Here is a 20,186-nt window from a genome sequence, read left to right on the forward strand (position 1 = left end):
TTAACATGTATGTTATACTTAAAATATAGCTCACCCCAACTACATTAGTATTTTCATATTATGTATATAACCCATATTAATATACCTATTATATATAATTACATATTTGTGTTTCCGCTTTAATTATTAAAATTTCATTACTTTTTAAATACAAGAATATTCATATTATGAGCATGTTATTATTCAATCTTTTAACTTATCAACTTTCAAGATGATACCAATTAACTAGGTTAACAATGCTGGTTGCTATATTCGATTTTTTTTTTATGAAACGTTAGCAAATATATGTACAATATCCATGAATACAAATTAAGATTTAATAGTTATACTTTTTCAGAATAGGGACGAAAAACAATTTTTAAAACATGAAATTAATTGCATATGATATTTATTATTACCACTTATTTAACTATTTTATTACTATGAATTTAAAATGACCAGATAAATTTTATTAATAATGAATAAACTCATTTATTATTTGATTATTGTATATTTTGAACTGTTTAAAAGACCAAATCTTAAGTAATAAATCTTTACACTTATGTGTGCAATATTATATGTATTTTGTTTTTTTGAAATTTCATAAATAAAAAAAAACCTTTTTAATTGGGCAAACAACTTTTATTAGTTAATCAATATGTCTAAATGCACCCATAAAATATGTGTGTGAATTAAGTACATTAATTACATAATATTGGCAATATATGGCTCTGTATTTTTGTTTATACTTCGTTTATATTTTTGTATCACATATCCGACTAACCTTTATACAATACGCTTTAATATATTTATAAAAAGTGTGAAAAATATGAGCATATATATTACCATATATATAATATAATTTTTTTAAGGTGTAGTAAATTATCAAAAATGAGAAGAATTAACGTTTGAAGTGATAATATTGATATAAAACATATTAAATAATATGATGATGATAATAATATAAAATACATAATTATAGAAAATAATTAGTGAACAAAAATTAAAAATAAATACTTTTTCCTGTTTTCCCAATATTATTTATTAATATGGTTGTGAAAAAATACATAAAATAAGAGATTTGTTACCGCATGCAAAATTATAAATAATTTTAATGCGTACTATATAAAATGCTACATTATCGATACAATGTAGTTTATTATTATTGCTGTATATTATTACCATATATTATTTTTAATTAGAAAAAAAAGAAACCCGATATAATATATTATAGTATGCTTTAACAACAATATACACACACAATAATGCATATATAATATGCTTGTAGCAATATTTATTTTATTCGAATATATATATTACTGGAATATTTGGTATGCCTTTTTTGTAAATATGCATTATTTTTTATATATTATTTGCTTTATTGCCTATTTTTTATAAGTTTATTATTTATATTTGTTTATAGTTGTAATAGTTTATTTGGTTTTTATTAGACAATTTGTTTAGTAATTATTTGGTTATTTTGTTTGTTTATTTTATTTGATTATTTTGTTTGTTTATTTTATTTGGTTATTTTGTTTGTTTATTTTATTTGGTTATTTTGTTTGTTTATTTTATTTGGTTATTTTGTTTGTTTATTTTATTTGGTTATTTTGTTTGTTTATTTTATTTGGTTATTTTATTTGTTTAGTAATTATTTGGCTATTTTGTTTGTTTATTTTATTTGGCTATTTTTATTTGTATTTCTTTTTGAATATGTGTTTGTTTGAATTTGTCGCTGTTTTGGCTATTTGTTATTTGTTTCCCCCGAACCATTTGGCAATTTGATTTGTTTGGTGTTTGAGTACATTAATCTTTGCTTTTGTACGTTGTGTTTGTTTTATATAGGTATACACATATTTTTTTTATCTTTTAAATAGCATCCTTTGAATATAGCTATAAACTACATTATGCAAAATTTGTGCGGAGAAAATTTGAGGTTAATGTGTTTGTTTGTTTTTGTCTATTTGTTATTATCTTTTATATGTTTTTGAAAAAACTGGATAATTATATTTTTTTCTTATTTTTATATTTTTCGTAATATATATGCATATTTGCTTGCTTTCATATATATGCGTGTGTTATGAAAAACCTGTTTGTTAAGGCAAAAAAAGCAAACAAAAAATACATATATATTTTACTTTTCTCTTAGCATGTTCACTATTATATATTTCCATTTATGTATACTATTATAGATATATAGTGTTAATACATGTGAGTATTATTTTATGTCTTTTTTTTATTAAAAAAATAATATGACAAATTTTATAAAAAAATCGTGATAAAATTTATAAAAATAAACAAGCATGAAATACTTTATATGATAGAAACATATATACCTAACTTATATATCACCATTTTATATTTTTTTTTCTACAAATTATTAATTATTTCATTTTATAACATTGAAGACATGCATATATTTTCTCACATTTTGATATGGCTTAGTGTCTTAAATTATTTTTATTTTTATATTAATAAAATTTATATATCGTGCACATAGTTGATTGTATTCAAAATAAATATTTACACACATGCTTATATGAATATATACAAAGTGCTCGATTCATAATTAAAAAAAAATTACCATAAAATTAGGCATATAATAATGAGAAAAATCGAAAACGTTAGTAATTAAAGACTATCTACAAAATTAATGTTTTATTTCCCTATTGTATTATTTTTTATTACTAATATTTATAAAATAATAGATTAGAAAAATTAGTAAACAAATACGTTAACAAAACGAATAGCCTCATTTTAGCATAATAGTACATTTACAAGTATTCTTATAACTCCGACATATATTAAATATTGTAAAATTGTGAATAAAAAAAAGAAAGTGAAATCACAATGACTGAAATAAGCCCCAAATCCATTTATATGGGAAAAGGGTTTATCTTGAAATCCGTTAATAATGAATATTTAGAGAACAATAAAAATAATACAGGTAATGTAAAAAAACGAGCAAAATGTATATATTTAAGTAAAAAAAAAAATATATTTAAAAGATATAATCCCGTAGTTATTCCAATATTGAATAGGAATATAAAACATTTTACAAAAAAAACTGAAAAAAAAAAAAGTAGCGATATCGACATTTTTGAAGAAAGTGAATTGAATAGTTTTTTATTAAGAAATCGAGCCTTTCGTTTAACATGGATAAAAATTATTAAATTGATAAAAAAAGAAATAGATATACAAATATCAAAAAATTTAACTGATGTATTTGAAGACATATATTTATATTCGATATCTTCTAGTGAATACCTTCCATTGGTATTAATGACTGCTGGTACAAATGTTTCTGATCATGAAATTGTTATAGATACTTTATCATATAAGTTAAAGGAATGGGTTCATAAAAAAGGAAGACATAGAAAAAAACGGATTAAAAAAAATGATGCATCCAAAGCTTTAGTTAAAAATGTTAGATCAGATAATTACTTCGGTTTATGTAATTCATTTTATGATGATTCAGATAAATCAAATTGCTTGTCTTCTAAATTGGAAAAAGATGGGAATTGCTCAAAAATAAAAAAACAAAATAATAATGGAAATGTAGACAATGATTTAGTAAGTAATTCTAGTGATATCATTAATGAAAGTTATGATAGCTCATATCATGAACAGACAGATAGTGAAGATAATGCAAATTGTGGCAATGACAACGATTGTGATGTGTATGTGTGCTCTTTAAATTCAAGCACTTCTAATAATGTGAATTCAGCAATATGTAATATATATAATCAATTATATAGAGAATATAAAATAAGAAAATTATCAAAAAATATGAATAAAAAAAATATGAAATATAAACAAAAATACAGCAATAATATAAATAAAATTGAAGAAGATAATAGAATAAATGTGGATTCATTTTATTCTGAACATAATGGAGAACCATCTTCTAATTCGAATTATGTTGAAAATGAATTTGATAACGATTATACATTGAATAGAAAATTAATAAATGTTGATAAACTTGTTGAGTTGTATAACAATATGACTGAAATAAATAGAAAATGTGAAGGTAAAGTAAAAGAAAATGATTTCAAAAAAAAACGTAAAAAAAATAAATCGGATTTATCATGGCTAAATGGCGAAGCAAATGAGTTTAGTGATGAAAATTTTTTAAAAAATTACAATAATTTAGAATTATATAATATTGAAAATTATTATTTTAATGACGGAAGAAAAAAAGTTCGAGTAATAGTATTGATTCATGATTGTGAATATTTTAACATAAATATATTTAATGGAATTTTAAATATATTGATAAATTTAAGAATAAATAATAAGATATGTTTAAGTGTTATATTGGGTGTGTCATCTCCTTTTTTTTTTAATAACATAACAACACCAAGCACACAAAGTAAATTACGAATAAAAAACGTGGATATTTTAAACAATAAGTTGGTTTGTGAAAATATATGTAATAATATATTATTTAAAAATATTATTCCTTTTGTAATTAATTTTAGAACAATACATACTATTAAATTATTATTATATAAAAATAATCAGTCAATTAGCCATTTAATTCATATCCTTTATATATTAACAAAAGATTTTTATGATAATAATTTGTTTTCTTTTTTATCAATTCCTATAAATTATTATTTTAATAATTGTTGTGATACTGATATTGAAAATGATACTGATAATGAATCAGTTACTGAATATTCACCATATACATTTGTTAGATCAAAAAACAAAACATTTAACACATTTATACAATATAATATAAGAAATTTGCATAAAAAAATAATTTCTTTATGTTATTCATCTAATTTATATTATTTTCATTTATCGTATTTAAAAAAAAAATATTCTAATATTTTAATCAAAAATTATTATCTAATACATGATGAAAATTCTGATGTCCACACCCCAACATCTTCGAGTATTGACACAGATGTATTTACTTTAAAAAAAAATAAAAAATTAAATTATGACAAAAATGAGAATGATCAATTCGATGTAGTCGATAATTGTAATGTTCCACCAAAGGTAAACAATATTAACAAGCTTGATAAAGACAGGAATGGATTATTTGATAGAAAGTTATATGCATGGAAATTTAAAGCTAATACCATAAACTGGTGGTTAGATCACCCTTTCAGAGATTTAGTGTATTGTTATGAAAATAGTAATTCGATAAAAGAAAAAAAAAAAAAAAAAACAGTTTTTAATATTGAAGATAAATTATTATTAGAACCAGGAGAAGATAATGAAATAAAAAATTTACAAAATCTTGAAAACATAAAAGAGATAAATAAACATTTATGTGAACATTTTATTCCTGAAACTGTTTTAAAACTATTAGAAAGAAAATATGCATTTAATATAGCTATAAATTTTATTAATATTATAATTAAACATAAACCTGAATATAGCAATTCGTTAAAAAGAATCGAATATTTTCGAAAATTATTTGATAATTTAGAAAAAGCAAAATGGAATAACAATACAAATATATTATATATAGAAGAATTATATAAAATTGCAGAAAACGATGTAAAAAAATGTGTACATTTTTTGATTGATATTGTTAATCCTTATTATTTTAAAAATCAAGAAACTCTTTTAAATATATTAAAAGAATTTAAAAAATATTATATTAAAATTTATTCTTTAGTATATAATTTAGAGGATTATTTATATTTGTTAAAAGAGAAAGTATATGAAAAAGACAAAGAATATTTAATTAATGATGATTTTTCAAAAAGTTTTTCATATTCTGATTCGTTTTCCATTTATTACTCTCTTCTTTACAAATTAGATGATTTAATAGAAATGTTTAGAAAATTTTTGAAACAAAAAGATATTGATACTAACGTATGCAAAGGTGAATTTTTTCAGAAAAATGTTGATAACACTGACATGTCTAATAATCAAAATGAAAATTGTGATGAAAAAAAAACATACAAGCGATATTTGACAATACATAATACGACGTTAAAGGTAAACGATACGGAATATGATAATGATCGAACAATTACAATTCAAGATATTTCAGATTCTTTAAATATGTTCATACATGATTATTTATATCTATTATTACTTCCCCCACTACATTATAATCCCCTTGCATTTGATATAACTATTCATAAACCAGATAAAGATTTTACAGATATAATAACAAGAAATATAAAAGGAGAATTGTTACAAACCCTTTGTTATAATAATCCATATAAAACTGGGAATTTAATGTGTTCATGCTGTTTTTGCACAGAAAATCCTCAAAATGAAAATGTGAATAGTAATATTATTTGTGATAATAAAATTTATTTAAATCCATATTATGATAATATATCAAGTTTAGAAGATTTAGTCAACCTTTATAGAATTTACGAAAGATGTAATAAAACCATAGACTTATATAATTTATTTATTTTGTTTATAAATATAAAAGTAGAGAAATATGAAAATACAATTGAAGAAAATAGTATCGATGAAAAAATAAAAAAAATACCAAAGACAGGTCAAAATTCATTTCTAGATATTGGAATTTTACAAGAATATTATTTAAAATTTATAATTGTAGTTACAACTTTTTGTTATATTTTTAAAATATTAAAACAGCCTAATGTATCAGCTCTTTTAAATTACACTGAAAAATATGATTATTTATCAAATAATTATAATGAAGATATGATAGAAAATGACGAAAATGAAGAGAACGCTAAGGAACAAGTTAAAAAATTCTTAATAGATATTAAGAAATCATTACAAGGATGTACTAGTAAAAAATTACTATTTGGGAAATTGTATTACAATAATACTATTATGTCTAGAGAATTATGTTTACAAAAAATGATGGAATATAATTTTGAATACAAGAGAGAAACTATATGTGTAAATGACAGTTTTAAACGCCAAAAAAATTGAAAAATTAATTTGAACATCTTTATTTTATCTTCGAAGGATTTATAATCCAGTTTGTGTCTTTATATATTTTTATTACAAATGGAAAAAATGGTATATATCTATGTCTATATTATCCCTTCATAATCTTTATTATTTTTTTTTTTATAACTGGAAAAAAAGATAGCTAGCTATTATGTATTGATCAAATTGCTATCTAGCGATTTTTTTTTTTTTTGATATATTGTTAATGTAATATTCGAAAACTAAAACGAACAAATTTACTGTTCAAGTTAGAAAGTTTTGATCAAATATTGACCAACTGTATTTTTCAGTGATTGTCTTAATTTCTCATATTTTGTGGAATATTTATTTCAGTACAAAATAGGGTATTGTATGGGTTTCACTATATGCGAAAATCACAGACATTGCATTGTTCTTTTTAATGTATATAGTGAATATGTGTACATATATATATATGTGATATGAGATAATCACACTTTCATGGGTTGCCTAGATAAGTATATAAAATATATAACTTTATTTTTCTCAAAAAATTTTAAATAGAAAATGAGAAATGGTATTACCTATTTTTTTTCCAAATAATGTTAAAAAAAGAGATACTTGCATTATATTATTATTTTTTGGTATATTCCCAATTTTATATAACAATTATGTCACAATAAATATAGCATGGAAATATTCATATTATTATGATAAAGAATATATAATAATTTAATTCTACATTTTTATATTAGTATAATGATTAATTTTGTTCAGATAGGGGAGGGAATACCTAAAATAATTTATAAGCAAATATATTTATAAAAAATATATGGGTATTACATATATATATATATAATGGTATATATTCATATATATAATTTTTTTAAAAAGAAAAATGAAAATTGGGTGTTCAAAGAGTTACATATTATTCATTGAAATTGAAATACTTTGTTACTTTAACATAATTTTCTTACATATATAGATTGTATTTTTTTTTTCGAACAAATTATAATATATAAAATAAAATTGATAGAATAATGTAAGAAAAAATTCATAATGAAATATTAATAAAAATAACATAATAAAAAAACGAATAAAGCAATGTTTGATTAATTTTTCAGGAAAATTATGTAATAATATTAATTTTTTTTAAAAAAATTGTAAATATATCATATATTTATGTATATGCATATAGAGAAGATGCATTAATATTAATACATTTTATTATTATTATTTTATTTGGTCCCACAACTTTTTTTTATTTCATTAAAATAAAGAAAAAGTGGAAAAAACAATTATGGCAACTCCAAAAGGTTAATTATTAGTTTTAAAAAAACATAAAAAATAACAATAGTATTATCATTTTGTTGCATTTTTCCTAAGTTGTAAGTATATTATGAATGAAATTTCATAATTCATTTTTTATTATAGGAAGGAAAAAAACAGACATGAAAAAAATTGATGAGCCATTCGTAGAACATGGGTAACATATATATAGTTTGAGAAAAGAGCAAAATAGCTATTTGCACACAACTATACATATCTATATATCTGTTTTAACTTTATAGAGATTCAGTTAAAAAATCGAGGAATCCTGGACAAGATGATAAGGCTTTAAAGCTGCGGGCATGTTTATCTTGTCGTTTATTACGAACTGAAGCCGAAGTAATTACACACAAATCATAAAAAAAAATAATATATCCACTACTATTTATATATTCCTTCATTACATTACATTACATTAAAAAATATTTGTCAATTTTATTGCCATGCATATATTATGGCATGGTATATTTCTCTATAATTATTTAGCAAAAGATTATAGATATATTGCAATATGTTTCATATTGGTTTATATAATTTTTTTATAGTTTTACCAAAACGGATGTAGTAATTGTAAATTTTTGCAAATGACTGGGGACAGACATAGAATACAAGATTGCACAACAGAAAATTTTAGTGGATTTATAGCAATAACTACTCCTACTAAATCTTGGATAGCTCAATATAATGACCTTAGCAAATATAATCCAGGCTTTTATGCTTTACAGGTTGTAGGAGAATTACCTGAATCGATAAGAGACTTAAAATCAAGCTATTAATTTGATAAAAAAAAAAAAAAAAATAGCTAGCTAGCTAATCTACATATCATTATAATTTTTTATAACCATTTAATTATTTTTTAGTAAATTTGTAAATGTTTTTAGTTATTATTTTTTACTTCATTATTTATGTGTGCATTATTAAGATGACTGTTTGATGATTCTCTTTTAAACACATTTTTCGATTAATACTTAAAAAAATTACAATTTTTTAACTATATGTTTAAAATATTATCAAAAAGAGTTTATATGCGTATTAATAAGACAATATTTTTTTTCATATTACCAAAAAAAAAAAGATAACACAGAAATTAAAAATAAATGAATAGCATTAATAAATGGCTAAAAAGTGTGTACATAAAATAAATGATAAAACTGAGAAACGTGAGCCAACTAGGAATCCAACAAAATATATTCCCCAATAAAATTGCAAACAATATATTGTAAATAAAATTATAAACATATTTTTGGCCATATAAAGAAAGTCTATCCTTTTCTTCGAGATAATCGCCAAGCATTAGGTTCCTCATAATAATTATGTAAAGGTTCGATCTTTTCTCGAAGTTTAATCTTTGATATTTTTTTTTCATCAGCGGGTATAAATAAGTTAGGTGCTAATTGTATTAACCATTGGGGTTGAATTATCGTACAATCTCTTATGTATTCTTTATTGGTTAAAACAAGTTCATGATATACAACAAATAATGGATTTTTGCTAAAAAGAGTTGAAGATGGATGTATAAAAACTTGCTGATTTGTTAATAAGGTTGTATATCCTTGTTGGCTATCTCTTTTACATACATGATTAAAATATCCTGAACATATACTTTTACATATATTAACATAATTCGTAGAATTGCTAATATCATATCCTCTTTTTTTAACTTGATAATTATATTTTTCAAAAATCGATAATAATTGTTTTCTAACATCTTGAGCCCGTTTTAATGCTCTTGATTGAATAAAATTTTCATGGCACCAATAATTTGAAAAACTGTTTTCTTTCCATTTATTATATATATTTAAATATGTTATTAAATCTCCTTGTGGCATTATAAATTTATTTTTTTTTTTATCAGCTAACAAAATTTTATTTTGAGGTCTATAAAAAATATTCTGAACACTGATCATACTAACAATAGTACATATATCATCAGTACAATTAAAATTAATAGATGTTAATAAAATTTTAGATAAGTTAGGCTCCATTGGGAAATTTGACATTTTTTTTCCTAATTTAGTTAAATATCCATTATCATCTAATGCGCCTAAATAATATAAGTTTTCTAAAGAATATATAAGAGTTTCGATAGATGGTGAATCCATGAAATCAAAATGCAAAAAATCGTTAACTCCTAATGCTTTTAATAATAATACTATACTTCCTAAATTGATTCTTTGTATTTCTGGAACGCTAGTTTCTGCCATTTCATTTTTATAAGCCTCTTCAGTATAGAGTCTATAACATTTCCCAGGCCCAGTTCTACCTGCTCTACCTGCTCTTTGTTTAGCATTTGCTTTAGATATAGGGGCTATTATTAATGAATCCATATCTCTTTTAGAATCATATTTTTTTATTTTACAAAACCCAGGATCTATTACAAAAAATATACCATCTATTGTTAAACTAGCTTCTGCTATATTTGTTGCTAATATACATTTTCTACATCCTGGTGGGGCAGGTTCAAATATGATACTTTGCATTTCTGATGGAAGTGATGAATATATGGGTAATATAATTAAAGGTGGCGGAGACATACTTTCTAACTTTTTCATACGTTCATGTAATATTTCACAAGCTGTATTAATTTCTTCTTGTCCTGTCAAAAATACTAAAATATCTCCAGGGTGCTCATTTAAGTGTATATTTAAAACTGTAATAAGACATGCTTCTACATAATCGCTTTCAGGCTCCTTTGAATGCAGAATCTAAGTAAGTTTAAAGCGTAAAATAAAACAAGGCATGAAAAAAACATGAACAAAGCGTAAAATAAAGCTAATGTGTGCTCAGCTTCTTTCATTTTGTTTCCGAAATTTTTCAATTTATTTGAGTTCCTTACCTCCACCGGAAATATTTTTCCTGGAATTGTGAAAATTGGAGAATTGAAAAAATAAGCCGAGAATTTTTCTGCATCCAAAGTAGCAGACGTGACGATCAGTTTGAAATCAGATCTCTTCTTAACAACATCCTAATAATTTAAAAAAATAAAAAGTACGAAATGTATGGATTGTGACAATAAATATGTCTATACCAAATAAAAAAATATTTGGCAATTTACAGTCATGTTATTCCCTGTAATGCATATTTTGCTCCGACACGTTAATGCACCAATAAGGTGGCTATATATCTTCGCTTTAAAGGGAAGTAATTATTTTTAGCCAAATACCTGTCGACAATTCTTATTTTATTTTTAAACGAAATGTCGTCAATAGAAGAGGCTATATATAGTACAAACAGGAGAGAACATATATGCATTTATCTACTTTATTTAAATCTCAAATTATATTATTTTTTTTTTTTTTTAAATATACCTTTAGGAGACAAAACAGAATATCCGTTGAGATTGTTCTTTCATGAGCTTCATCAAGCTAAAAAATAAAAATGGAATAAAAAAAAAAAACGAAAATATAAATATTTTTAAGTAAAATTATAAACAAGTAGAATAGCGAAAAGCATAACACAGCCTTACTATTATAAAAGAATATCTGGATAGCATAGTGTCACTTAGGGCCTCTCTTAAAAGCATACCGTCTGTTAAATATTTAATTATTGTGTCGTTAGAAGTGCAATCATCAAAACGTATAGAATATCCAACTTCTTGCCCTAATATGCAACCAAATTCTTCACTAACTCTTTTTGCAATTGACATTGCAGCAACTCTTCTTGGTTGTGTGCACCCTACAATTCCATGATCTGTATATTTAGCCTCATGTAAATATTGAGGTATTTGTGTTGTTTTCCCACTTCCTGTTTCACCAATAACTATAAGAACATTGTTTTTTTTTATAGCTTTCATTAAATCTAGTTTTAGATTATAAATAGGTAACTTTTTTCTTTGTTCAGTTAAAGGTAATGAATTTTTTATACCAATTGATATATTATTATTTATATAATTTTTTTTCCAATCTGGTAAATCATAATTTTTTCCAACATTTTTTAATGCTTCTGCTATTGTTCTTTCTCCTAAGTTTGGATTAGGATCTTCCCAAGGTCTGCTAATATCTTTAGGTATAGAATCAAAAAGTGCATTTTGTTCATTTTTTTTTTGTTCTTTTCTTTCTTTAGTTAATGCTGATGTTGTTGTTATAGCTTTAGCTAACGTTCCTTCAGCATTTACAATAATTTGTATAGGCGATAAATTTGCACCTGCTTTTGTCGTTTGACCTTTTAAAAAACTTGGTTCTTTTTCATTAACTTCTATTTCAATCATTTCTTCTTCATCATCTATTTTTTCTTCATATTTTAAATTCTTATATTCATTTTTTATATTTTCATCATAAATTATTCCACTTTTTATTAATTGTTGTATTTCCCATTTCGAATAGTCACTTTTCATTTTTATAACACTTTCATATTTTATCGCTTCTTTTGGGTCGTTAAAATATTCAGAATATTTATCAATACGATTTTTATTTCTTTTATGCTTAAATTCATCATCAATATTATCAAAAAAATATGTTTTATTTTCATCAATGTTTTTTTCCTTATTATTACTAACTAAATTTTGTCCAGTTTTTTGATCAACCTCAGACATATTTAGACTAATTTTTTCACCAAATATACCTTTTATTTTAACTTTAACAATCATATTTCTTTTAAATTTTTCATTTAAATTAATTCTTTTATTATTTTGGTCAATATCTGTTATATGTACTAGTCCTTCTTTATATCCATCTCTCGTTTTAAAGGAAATGAACATCCCAAAATCTGTAATTTTTTTAATTTTTCCGCTAAATATATTATTAACTTTTAATGCCCTATAATCATCTTCATTATCACCTTCGTATTTTGCTTTCTTTATATTTTTTACATCATCTAAGGAATATTTCAATTGCCTATTTTTTTTCAATTTAACATTTTCATCAATTCTTTCTTTTTTATTAAGCGAGTTGTCCTTTCCTTTATCTTCATCTTTGGGTTTTCCTTCTTCGTTACTTTGATCAGTAAGGGGAGCCAAATTAGTGCTGTTTTTAATTGATAAGCATCCAAACTTTTTCATTTTTTCATTTTTTTTTTCAATTTCTTGAATTTCTTTTGAAATATGATTATAATCGTCGTCGTTTCCATTCTCTGCAGCCTGCTTATTAACATTTTCATCATCATTTATTTCGCTTTTCGATTTTTTTATTAAATTGTAAATATTTTTAAGCACTGATTGTTCGATCTCTCCGCCATTTTCAAACACTTCTTTACAAAATTCTTCTAAACATGTAGACTTTTCACACAAAAAAATTATGAATTCTGTTAAATTATCATCTTCTATTCCTAAATGGTCATATAATTTTTCATTTATTTTTTGAATTAAGTTTATTTTTTTTAACCCATCCATTAATTTTTCTATGAAAATAATTCAAAATGTTCATAACTTTTTATAAACAGATTTATTATATGCGTAAATACTATTATATATCATATTATCAAAATTGTTGGATGTACCCTATTTTGTTGTTTCTTTATTATTGTTATTTTTATAAATACAAAAAAATATAATATATGCACATATATTTTAACTATAGCTATTTAAATAAATTATTAATATTTAATTGTTTTTATATTTTAGGAAAATTGTCAATTATTTGGATTTAAAAAAATAAATAAAATCATTTATATATGTATGCTATAATCTTTTAGCTATTGCCATAAAATGGCTAAATTTTATTATAAAAAAAATATGCAATATATATATATATAAAAATTAATAAAGTATTTTCTGTTTATCATTGTTACAAATAAAATAATTTATAACATATTTATAAAACAAATGAATTGCTTATTTTCAAAAATATAGGAAAAGAAAAAAAACGATGTATAGTTGGTCTACAATTTATATATCTATTTTAAGAAAATGAAAAAAAAAAAAATAATATACCTTGGATAAATTAAAGATTATTTAATTTGAAAATATTTTGTTAATTCATTGTTCAAAAATGAAAAAAAAATTATACAAGAGTAAAACAAACATAAAAATAAATAATATGCAGATATTAATTGCCATTTTTTTTAAATATTCAACACTTACAATTTAAGATAAAATATTTATAACTTTTTAATTTGTGAGGTTTATTTTTATCACTATTCTCTCACTTTTTATGGCCTAAACTCGTATCTGCATACACTCGTATATGCATATGTCCATGTACATGAACCTAGCATGGGAATGTGCATGTTGCCAAACATAATCTTATTTATTTTGGCTAGTTTAAGAAAAGAATTGAGTACTAGTTTTTCCTGCGCAATCTAAAGATTTCCTATATGAAGATAATATATTTTTTTGAAAATTTCCAAAAAATTTGATAACAAAAATATGAGATTATTTTTATAGTTATGATAAATAGAACAACCCTACTATTATTATTTGACTGTTTTAGATTAAAACATGTGTTGTTTTTGAGAACCATATGGATTATTTACATCAAAACTCATACGTGAATAACCTCTTTGATCAGGCATAGCTCGCATATCTTGAATATTTCTATTTTGGAAATTTATCATTCCAAAATTACCCATTGAATGCGATCCTGAATATGAAAATTGTCTTGACATTTGTGGTGAAAACATTGGATTCATGTTTTGATGAGGCATCATCATATTTCCATTTCCAATTCCTGATGGCATATTTCTAAATCCTGGATAACCTCCGACATTATTCCCCATCATATTTAATGAATTATTAATTCCCATAGGGTTGTTCATATTCATTTTACTATTGTTATATGGAATAAAACTAGAAGGATAATTATCCATTCCCTTTCCAAAATGCATCATATTTGAATAACTGGCACTCCTTGGCATCATCATACTATTTTGATGGTCATATAATGGTTGATAAGCCATATTCTTTCCTTCCTCAAATATCATATTTCTGGTATTTCCATGATTAATATATGATTTTTTTTGTGAATTTTTATTTGATAAATCTAACAATAATAAACCAATAAAACATAAACCATATATACAGGTTGTTATCATAAAAATATAAAAACTATATGAACATTTTGGAAATGGATATTGTTGAGATTTTGTTACTAAATTCCATGATAAATCTGTTTCATAATACCAATATGTTCCTATTCCACCATTAATTATAAAAGATAACATAAAACACCCCATTGATATTAAAATGTTTTTTGTAAATAATATATTCCACCCTACACACATAACAACAAGAGAGCATGCTAAAACAATACCACATAACAAAACTAATGAAATAAATGAAACTCGTTCATATGCTTCTATACGTTTTATTATTGAATCCCTACATGGTTCTTGACATGCAGATGTCCATAAAGATAACGATCCACTCGATTCGCTATTTCTTCCTACTTGTATTCCTTCACTACCTTTATTTCTCATATTTTGAACTCGTTGTGTCCATGTTTCAACATGTCTATCATCATATATTACTTTGTATAATCCATAATATGTGTAATCAACATATAAAGAATGTTCACTTCCTCTAAACATATATTTATATTCAATAGGTTCCCCTTCTCTCCAACTTGTCATAACGGTTGTTAAAATTTGAGGTATTGCGCATATAAACCCTATAGCCATTATTAAATTCAAAACCCGTGTAGCATTTTTTGACATAGGGGGGGTAATTGCCTTTCCTTTTTTGACTTTTGGCATTGTGCCTATTTATCTATGTCAAAATAAATTTTTTATAAACTATTTCCATAAAATACAGGCAAATATAAAAATGTGTAAAACATTTATGCGACACTATCCATATGTTTTATTGCGCAATAATATTTTAGTTAGGAAAAATATTCGAAAATTAATTTTTTCTCCCTAAATATACAAATATAAAAAAAATATATATATTGATACTTTTAATTCAGTATTTAAAAAAGCAACATTTTCTACATTTCCCATTCCTGTCTTTTTAAAGTAATATATATTTAGATCGCTTTTTGGTTGTTTTATTTTCCATTATTTTTTTTGTTATTTTTTTCCTTAAAAAAATGGATAAATAAATATACACATATATATATATATATATATATGTATTGAATTCGCACCTTTTACAAGAATATATAGATATATTGGGGAGGGGGCATTGTAAAGTTTTTTTTATTTTTTTTATTTATAAATAAAATTATTTAAATAAATATGAAAAAAAAATTATTTTATAATGAGTTAATTTATTTTAAACACAAATATGTACATGCACACAACCCCCAAAATTAAATATAGGAAGTAATACATAATATCTATGTTTCCTTATGTAGTTGTTTGTCTGAAAATAGCAAAAAACAAAACAAAATTATACCAAAATATTTTTTAACGATGTTTGTATATATTTTGTTATAATGTCAATTGTTGAAATCGGAAAAAATTATTATAATAACAAAATAAGTCATTAAAAATATTATATTTAAAAAATGAAAGAAAAGTGAATTGATGGTATAAAAATAATGAACCAACTATATATGAATAAATAGTATATATTTTCTATGTCCTCTCTTTCCTTTCCCGAGCTATTTTTTTTTAATTATATATGCATGCAATATGATGCAACATATATTTTTATATCCTTATATATATATATATCTGCTAAACAATGTGTATCCTTAAAAAATATACATACAATCATAAATATGTATATATCTTCCTATAAACATATTATCTTATATGAATTATCCATAATTCTTATCCCAATTTTCATAAAAGTTTGAAAAAATGAAACACCGTTTTTTTATCTTTTTACATTTAAGATGTGTACTATTTTTATTTCAGTTTATGCGTGCCAAAAAAAATTTTATTTTTTTTGTTTTTGCTTGAATTATGCCAAATAATTTGGCAATGGTCATACAAAAAACGAAAAAATTAAATAAAAAGAAAAAAAGCAAAAAAAGAAAAAAAAAAGTAAAAAAAAGCAAAAAAAAGCAAAAAAAAGCAAAAAAAAGCAAAAAAAAAAGAAAAAAAAATATGCACATTTTTATAGATGCAGAAATGTGCAAAATCAATATTTAACACCCCTTTTACTGGCTAATATGGATTGAACTCGTTCTCTTGCGCTTTTAAAAGTAGATTTATATTCATATGAGACATTCCATTTTTTTTTTTTTTTTCGCCTTCTTATATCATCATCCATTTCATAAAACAAATCAAATTTAGTATTATTATAATAATAATTTTTATAATTCTGATTCTGATCATCATACATATAATCTTTATTATTATTTGAATTCTTCATATTCACATTACTATTTTGTAAATCATTTTTATTTATATTATTATCTCCTATTTTATTAACAATATTTTCGTGCCCTTTATTATTATTCACAATAGTATTGTAGTAACTGGTATTATTTGTATATTCTTGATTTGTTTCTTTTGTATAATTATTATTCATATCATTTATATGGGGTAAGGATTTTGTAACTATCGAAGAATATGTCATATGTGTTTCCTTCGAGTTATCTTTACAATTATTTGAGAAAATATTCGAGCGCAAATTACTAGCATTATTATTATCATTATAATTTATGAGATTGCCAATTCCATGCGTTTCGCTATTATTGGAAATGGTAATATCTTCAACATTATATTCATTTTTTTTATTATTTGTTTGGGAATAATAAACCCTGTTATTTATTCCAACATCGTCAATTGCTGTATGCAATAGTGCATTGCTTGACTGATTGTTTTGAGCGGGGTATTCGACAATGTTAGCTTCGCTATAATTTGAAATATTATTTAATTTTAAATGATGTAATTCTAAATTATAATTCATATTATTATTTTTTTTACATGTTGGAATGTTATTATTATTGTATATATTTTTTTCATAATTTTTATTTTGGTTAACATTATTATTAATAGCACTTGGGAATGTATTTTCTGAACAGTTAATGTGATTATTTTCAATAGGAGTATTGCAGTTGGGCTCACTATAACTTACTGCAGAATTTAGCGCACTATTCATATAATCACTTAGCATGTTTATTTTATTTTCGCCTCTATGATAATAATAGTCATTAATGTTATCATCGTTATTATGATCATTACTGTTAATACAGTTGTCTTTAAATTTGGTATCGTTTATATGGGTATTGTTAATATTCTGACTGTTCAGGTCACCATTAACACCATTGTTAGCAAGCTCCAATGATTTTGACATTGTATCAGACGTGCATGGATTACAATTTTCAGAAAAGGCACCAATTTTATTATCAGGCAATTTGATTCTAATACTAGTATTTATTGTTTTATTTTCATAATAATTATTTTTGATGTTTTTTGATAATTCAAATTGGGATTTATGACCATAATTACAGCCATTATTATTAACAATATTATTTTTACCTGACCATGTAATATTATTTTTATTTTTTATATCATTTTTGGCTAGCTGATGATAGTTGTGATTTGGTATATTTTTTTTTTGCACTTTGTCATTTTGACCATTACTTAGATTATTTTTATTGTAAAAAATTTTAAAATTGGGAGCATTATTATTGTTGTCATTATTATAACCATTACCGTTACTATTATATGGAATATTATTTTTTGAATTTGAAAACATATTTTTTTTATTATATTTATTATTCCCATCAATGTGCATAGTAGCTATTGTATTACCAGAAATACTACTGGTATCACTATTTGCAATTGTGTAATAATTATCTCCCCATTTATCATATTTTCCTTTTTTTTTATTAATATAATATTTTTTAATATTTTTAGTTTTTGATGATAATTTTTTTTTCTTTTTTTGTTTTTTATTATCCCTATTTTTCACACTATCGATAAAAACATTTTTTCCATTTTTATCCTTTAATCCATACCACATATCACAAGGATTATCACACATATTTATACTAACTTTATTTTTTTTGTTAATAAAAACTCTAGTTGATTCGTCACTAAATGCTGAAATGTTATCATTGTTAATAGTTTTGTATGTATCAATATTATGAATATATTCATTATAATTTACATCATCACTACTAGCTTCTTTGGTGTATTTATAGCTGTTGTCTATATTATTACAATCGTTATTTTGTTTATCTAATAAAATATAATTATCATTTATATTATTACCAAAATTATTTTCTTTATAATTTTCATTTTTATCCCAATTATGTTTTCTTCTTTTTGTAACATTTTCTTTTTTTTCCTCAATTTTTTTTTTAACATAAATTAAAAAATCGTTGGTATTATTATTACTATTATTACATGATTCATTATTTTCTTCATCCATATCTTTATTTCGTTTATCTAAATCTTCAAGTAATTCTTTTGTTAGTCTGAAATTATCATCACTATTTGTTGGAGAGCTTAGAGAATTGATATTTCCATTATTATCATAATATGCTCTTTTTTCATTTTTAATAAATGCAGCTATATTACGATTATATTTACTAAAATTATTCGAATTGTTTTTATTACGCGAATAATGATTATGCTTATTATTAACTTCAGAATTATTTACTTTAGGTATATTATTTGTGACTTGACAATTTTCATTATTATTATCAAAAAATATATTATTTTTTATATTTTTAAGATTTAGTTTTTTTTGTTTATTATCACGTATAGTATAATAATTATTTTTTTCATTATCTGTAAACTGATTTTTTTCTTTTTTATAAATTTCACGTTTTTTATTTTGATTATAACCTGAATTTGCTTGGTAATTTTTTTTTCGTGATCTTTTCCCATTACTATTTTTTTCATTTTTCCATTCATAATTTTTGGATTTTTCATTTTTATTTTGGGAAATATCTTCATAAAAAAATGTATAATTAGTATTTGTTATTGTTGTCTTGTAGTAACTTATATGGTTATCGTTGTTCTCCATTTTATCATCTCTAATCTATCATAGAAATCTGAACAATTCAGAAAATACACAACAAAATGTGTAAAAGTACATAATATGCGTTAGCGCATGTGTACATATAATAAGGCTTATGTATATGCAAACCATCTTTATATACCCCTTAAAAAATAATTATAAAGTAAACAAAAAAACATCAATCCATATGCATATACACACATATGTA

General features: G+C 22.9%; 5 protein-coding genes across 5 annotated transcripts; 2 read left to right on the forward strand and 3 right to left on the reverse strand.

Annotated features, from left to right (window-relative positions):
• Positions 1-2,829: 2,829 nt before the first annotated feature.
• Positions 2,830-6,870, forward strand: PBANKA_0513900 (conserved Plasmodium protein, unknown function; the record flags this gene model as incomplete). Its single annotated transcript, XM_034568385.1, has 1 exon — positions 2,830-6,870. One exon carries the CDS (start codon positions 2,830-2,832, stop codon positions 6,868-6,870), a length of 4,041 nt encoding a protein of 1,346 aa, XP_034420380.1.
• A 1,279-nt stretch (positions 6,871-8,149) lies between these two features.
• On the forward strand, positions 8,150-8,954 carry PBANKA_0514000 (transcription elongation factor SPT4, putative; the record flags this gene model as incomplete). Its single annotated transcript, XM_034568386.1, has 4 exons — positions 8,150-8,165; positions 8,284-8,335; positions 8,421-8,517; positions 8,724-8,954. 4 exons carry the CDS (start codon positions 8,150-8,152, stop codon positions 8,952-8,954), a joined length of 396 nt encoding a protein of 131 aa, XP_034420381.1.
• A 486-nt stretch (positions 8,955-9,440) lies between these two features.
• PBANKA_0514100 (pre-mRNA-splicing factor ATP-dependent RNA helicase PRP22, putative) lies at positions 9,441-13,504 on the reverse strand (the record flags this gene model as incomplete). Its single annotated transcript, XM_034568387.1, has 4 exons — positions 9,441-10,883; positions 11,015-11,143; positions 11,487-11,543; positions 11,645-13,504. 4 exons carry the CDS (start codon positions 13,502-13,504, stop codon positions 9,441-9,443), a joined length of 3,489 nt encoding a protein of 1,162 aa, XP_034420382.1.
• A 1,040-nt stretch (positions 13,505-14,544) lies between these two features.
• On the reverse strand, positions 14,545-15,804 carry PBANKA_0514200 (claudin-like apicomplexan microneme protein, putative; the record flags this gene model as incomplete). The annotated part of the gene is made up of 1 exon (XM_034568388.1): positions 14,545-15,804. One exon carries the CDS (start codon positions 15,802-15,804, stop codon positions 14,545-14,547), a length of 1,260 nt encoding a protein of 419 aa, XP_034420383.1.
• A 1,336-nt stretch (positions 15,805-17,140) lies between these two features.
• Positions 17,141-19,984, reverse strand: PBANKA_0514300 (conserved Plasmodium protein, unknown function; the record flags this gene model as incomplete). Its single annotated transcript, XM_034568389.1, has 1 exon — positions 17,141-19,984. One exon carries the CDS (start codon positions 19,982-19,984, stop codon positions 17,141-17,143), a length of 2,844 nt encoding a protein of 947 aa, XP_034420384.1.
• Positions 19,985-20,186: the final 202 nt, after the last annotated feature.

Source organism: Plasmodium berghei (assembly GCF_900002375.2).
Source record: "Plasmodium berghei ANKA genome assembly, chromosome: 5".
Classification (NCBI taxonomy): Eukaryota; Apicomplexa; class Aconoidasida; order Haemosporida; family Plasmodiidae; genus Plasmodium; species Plasmodium berghei.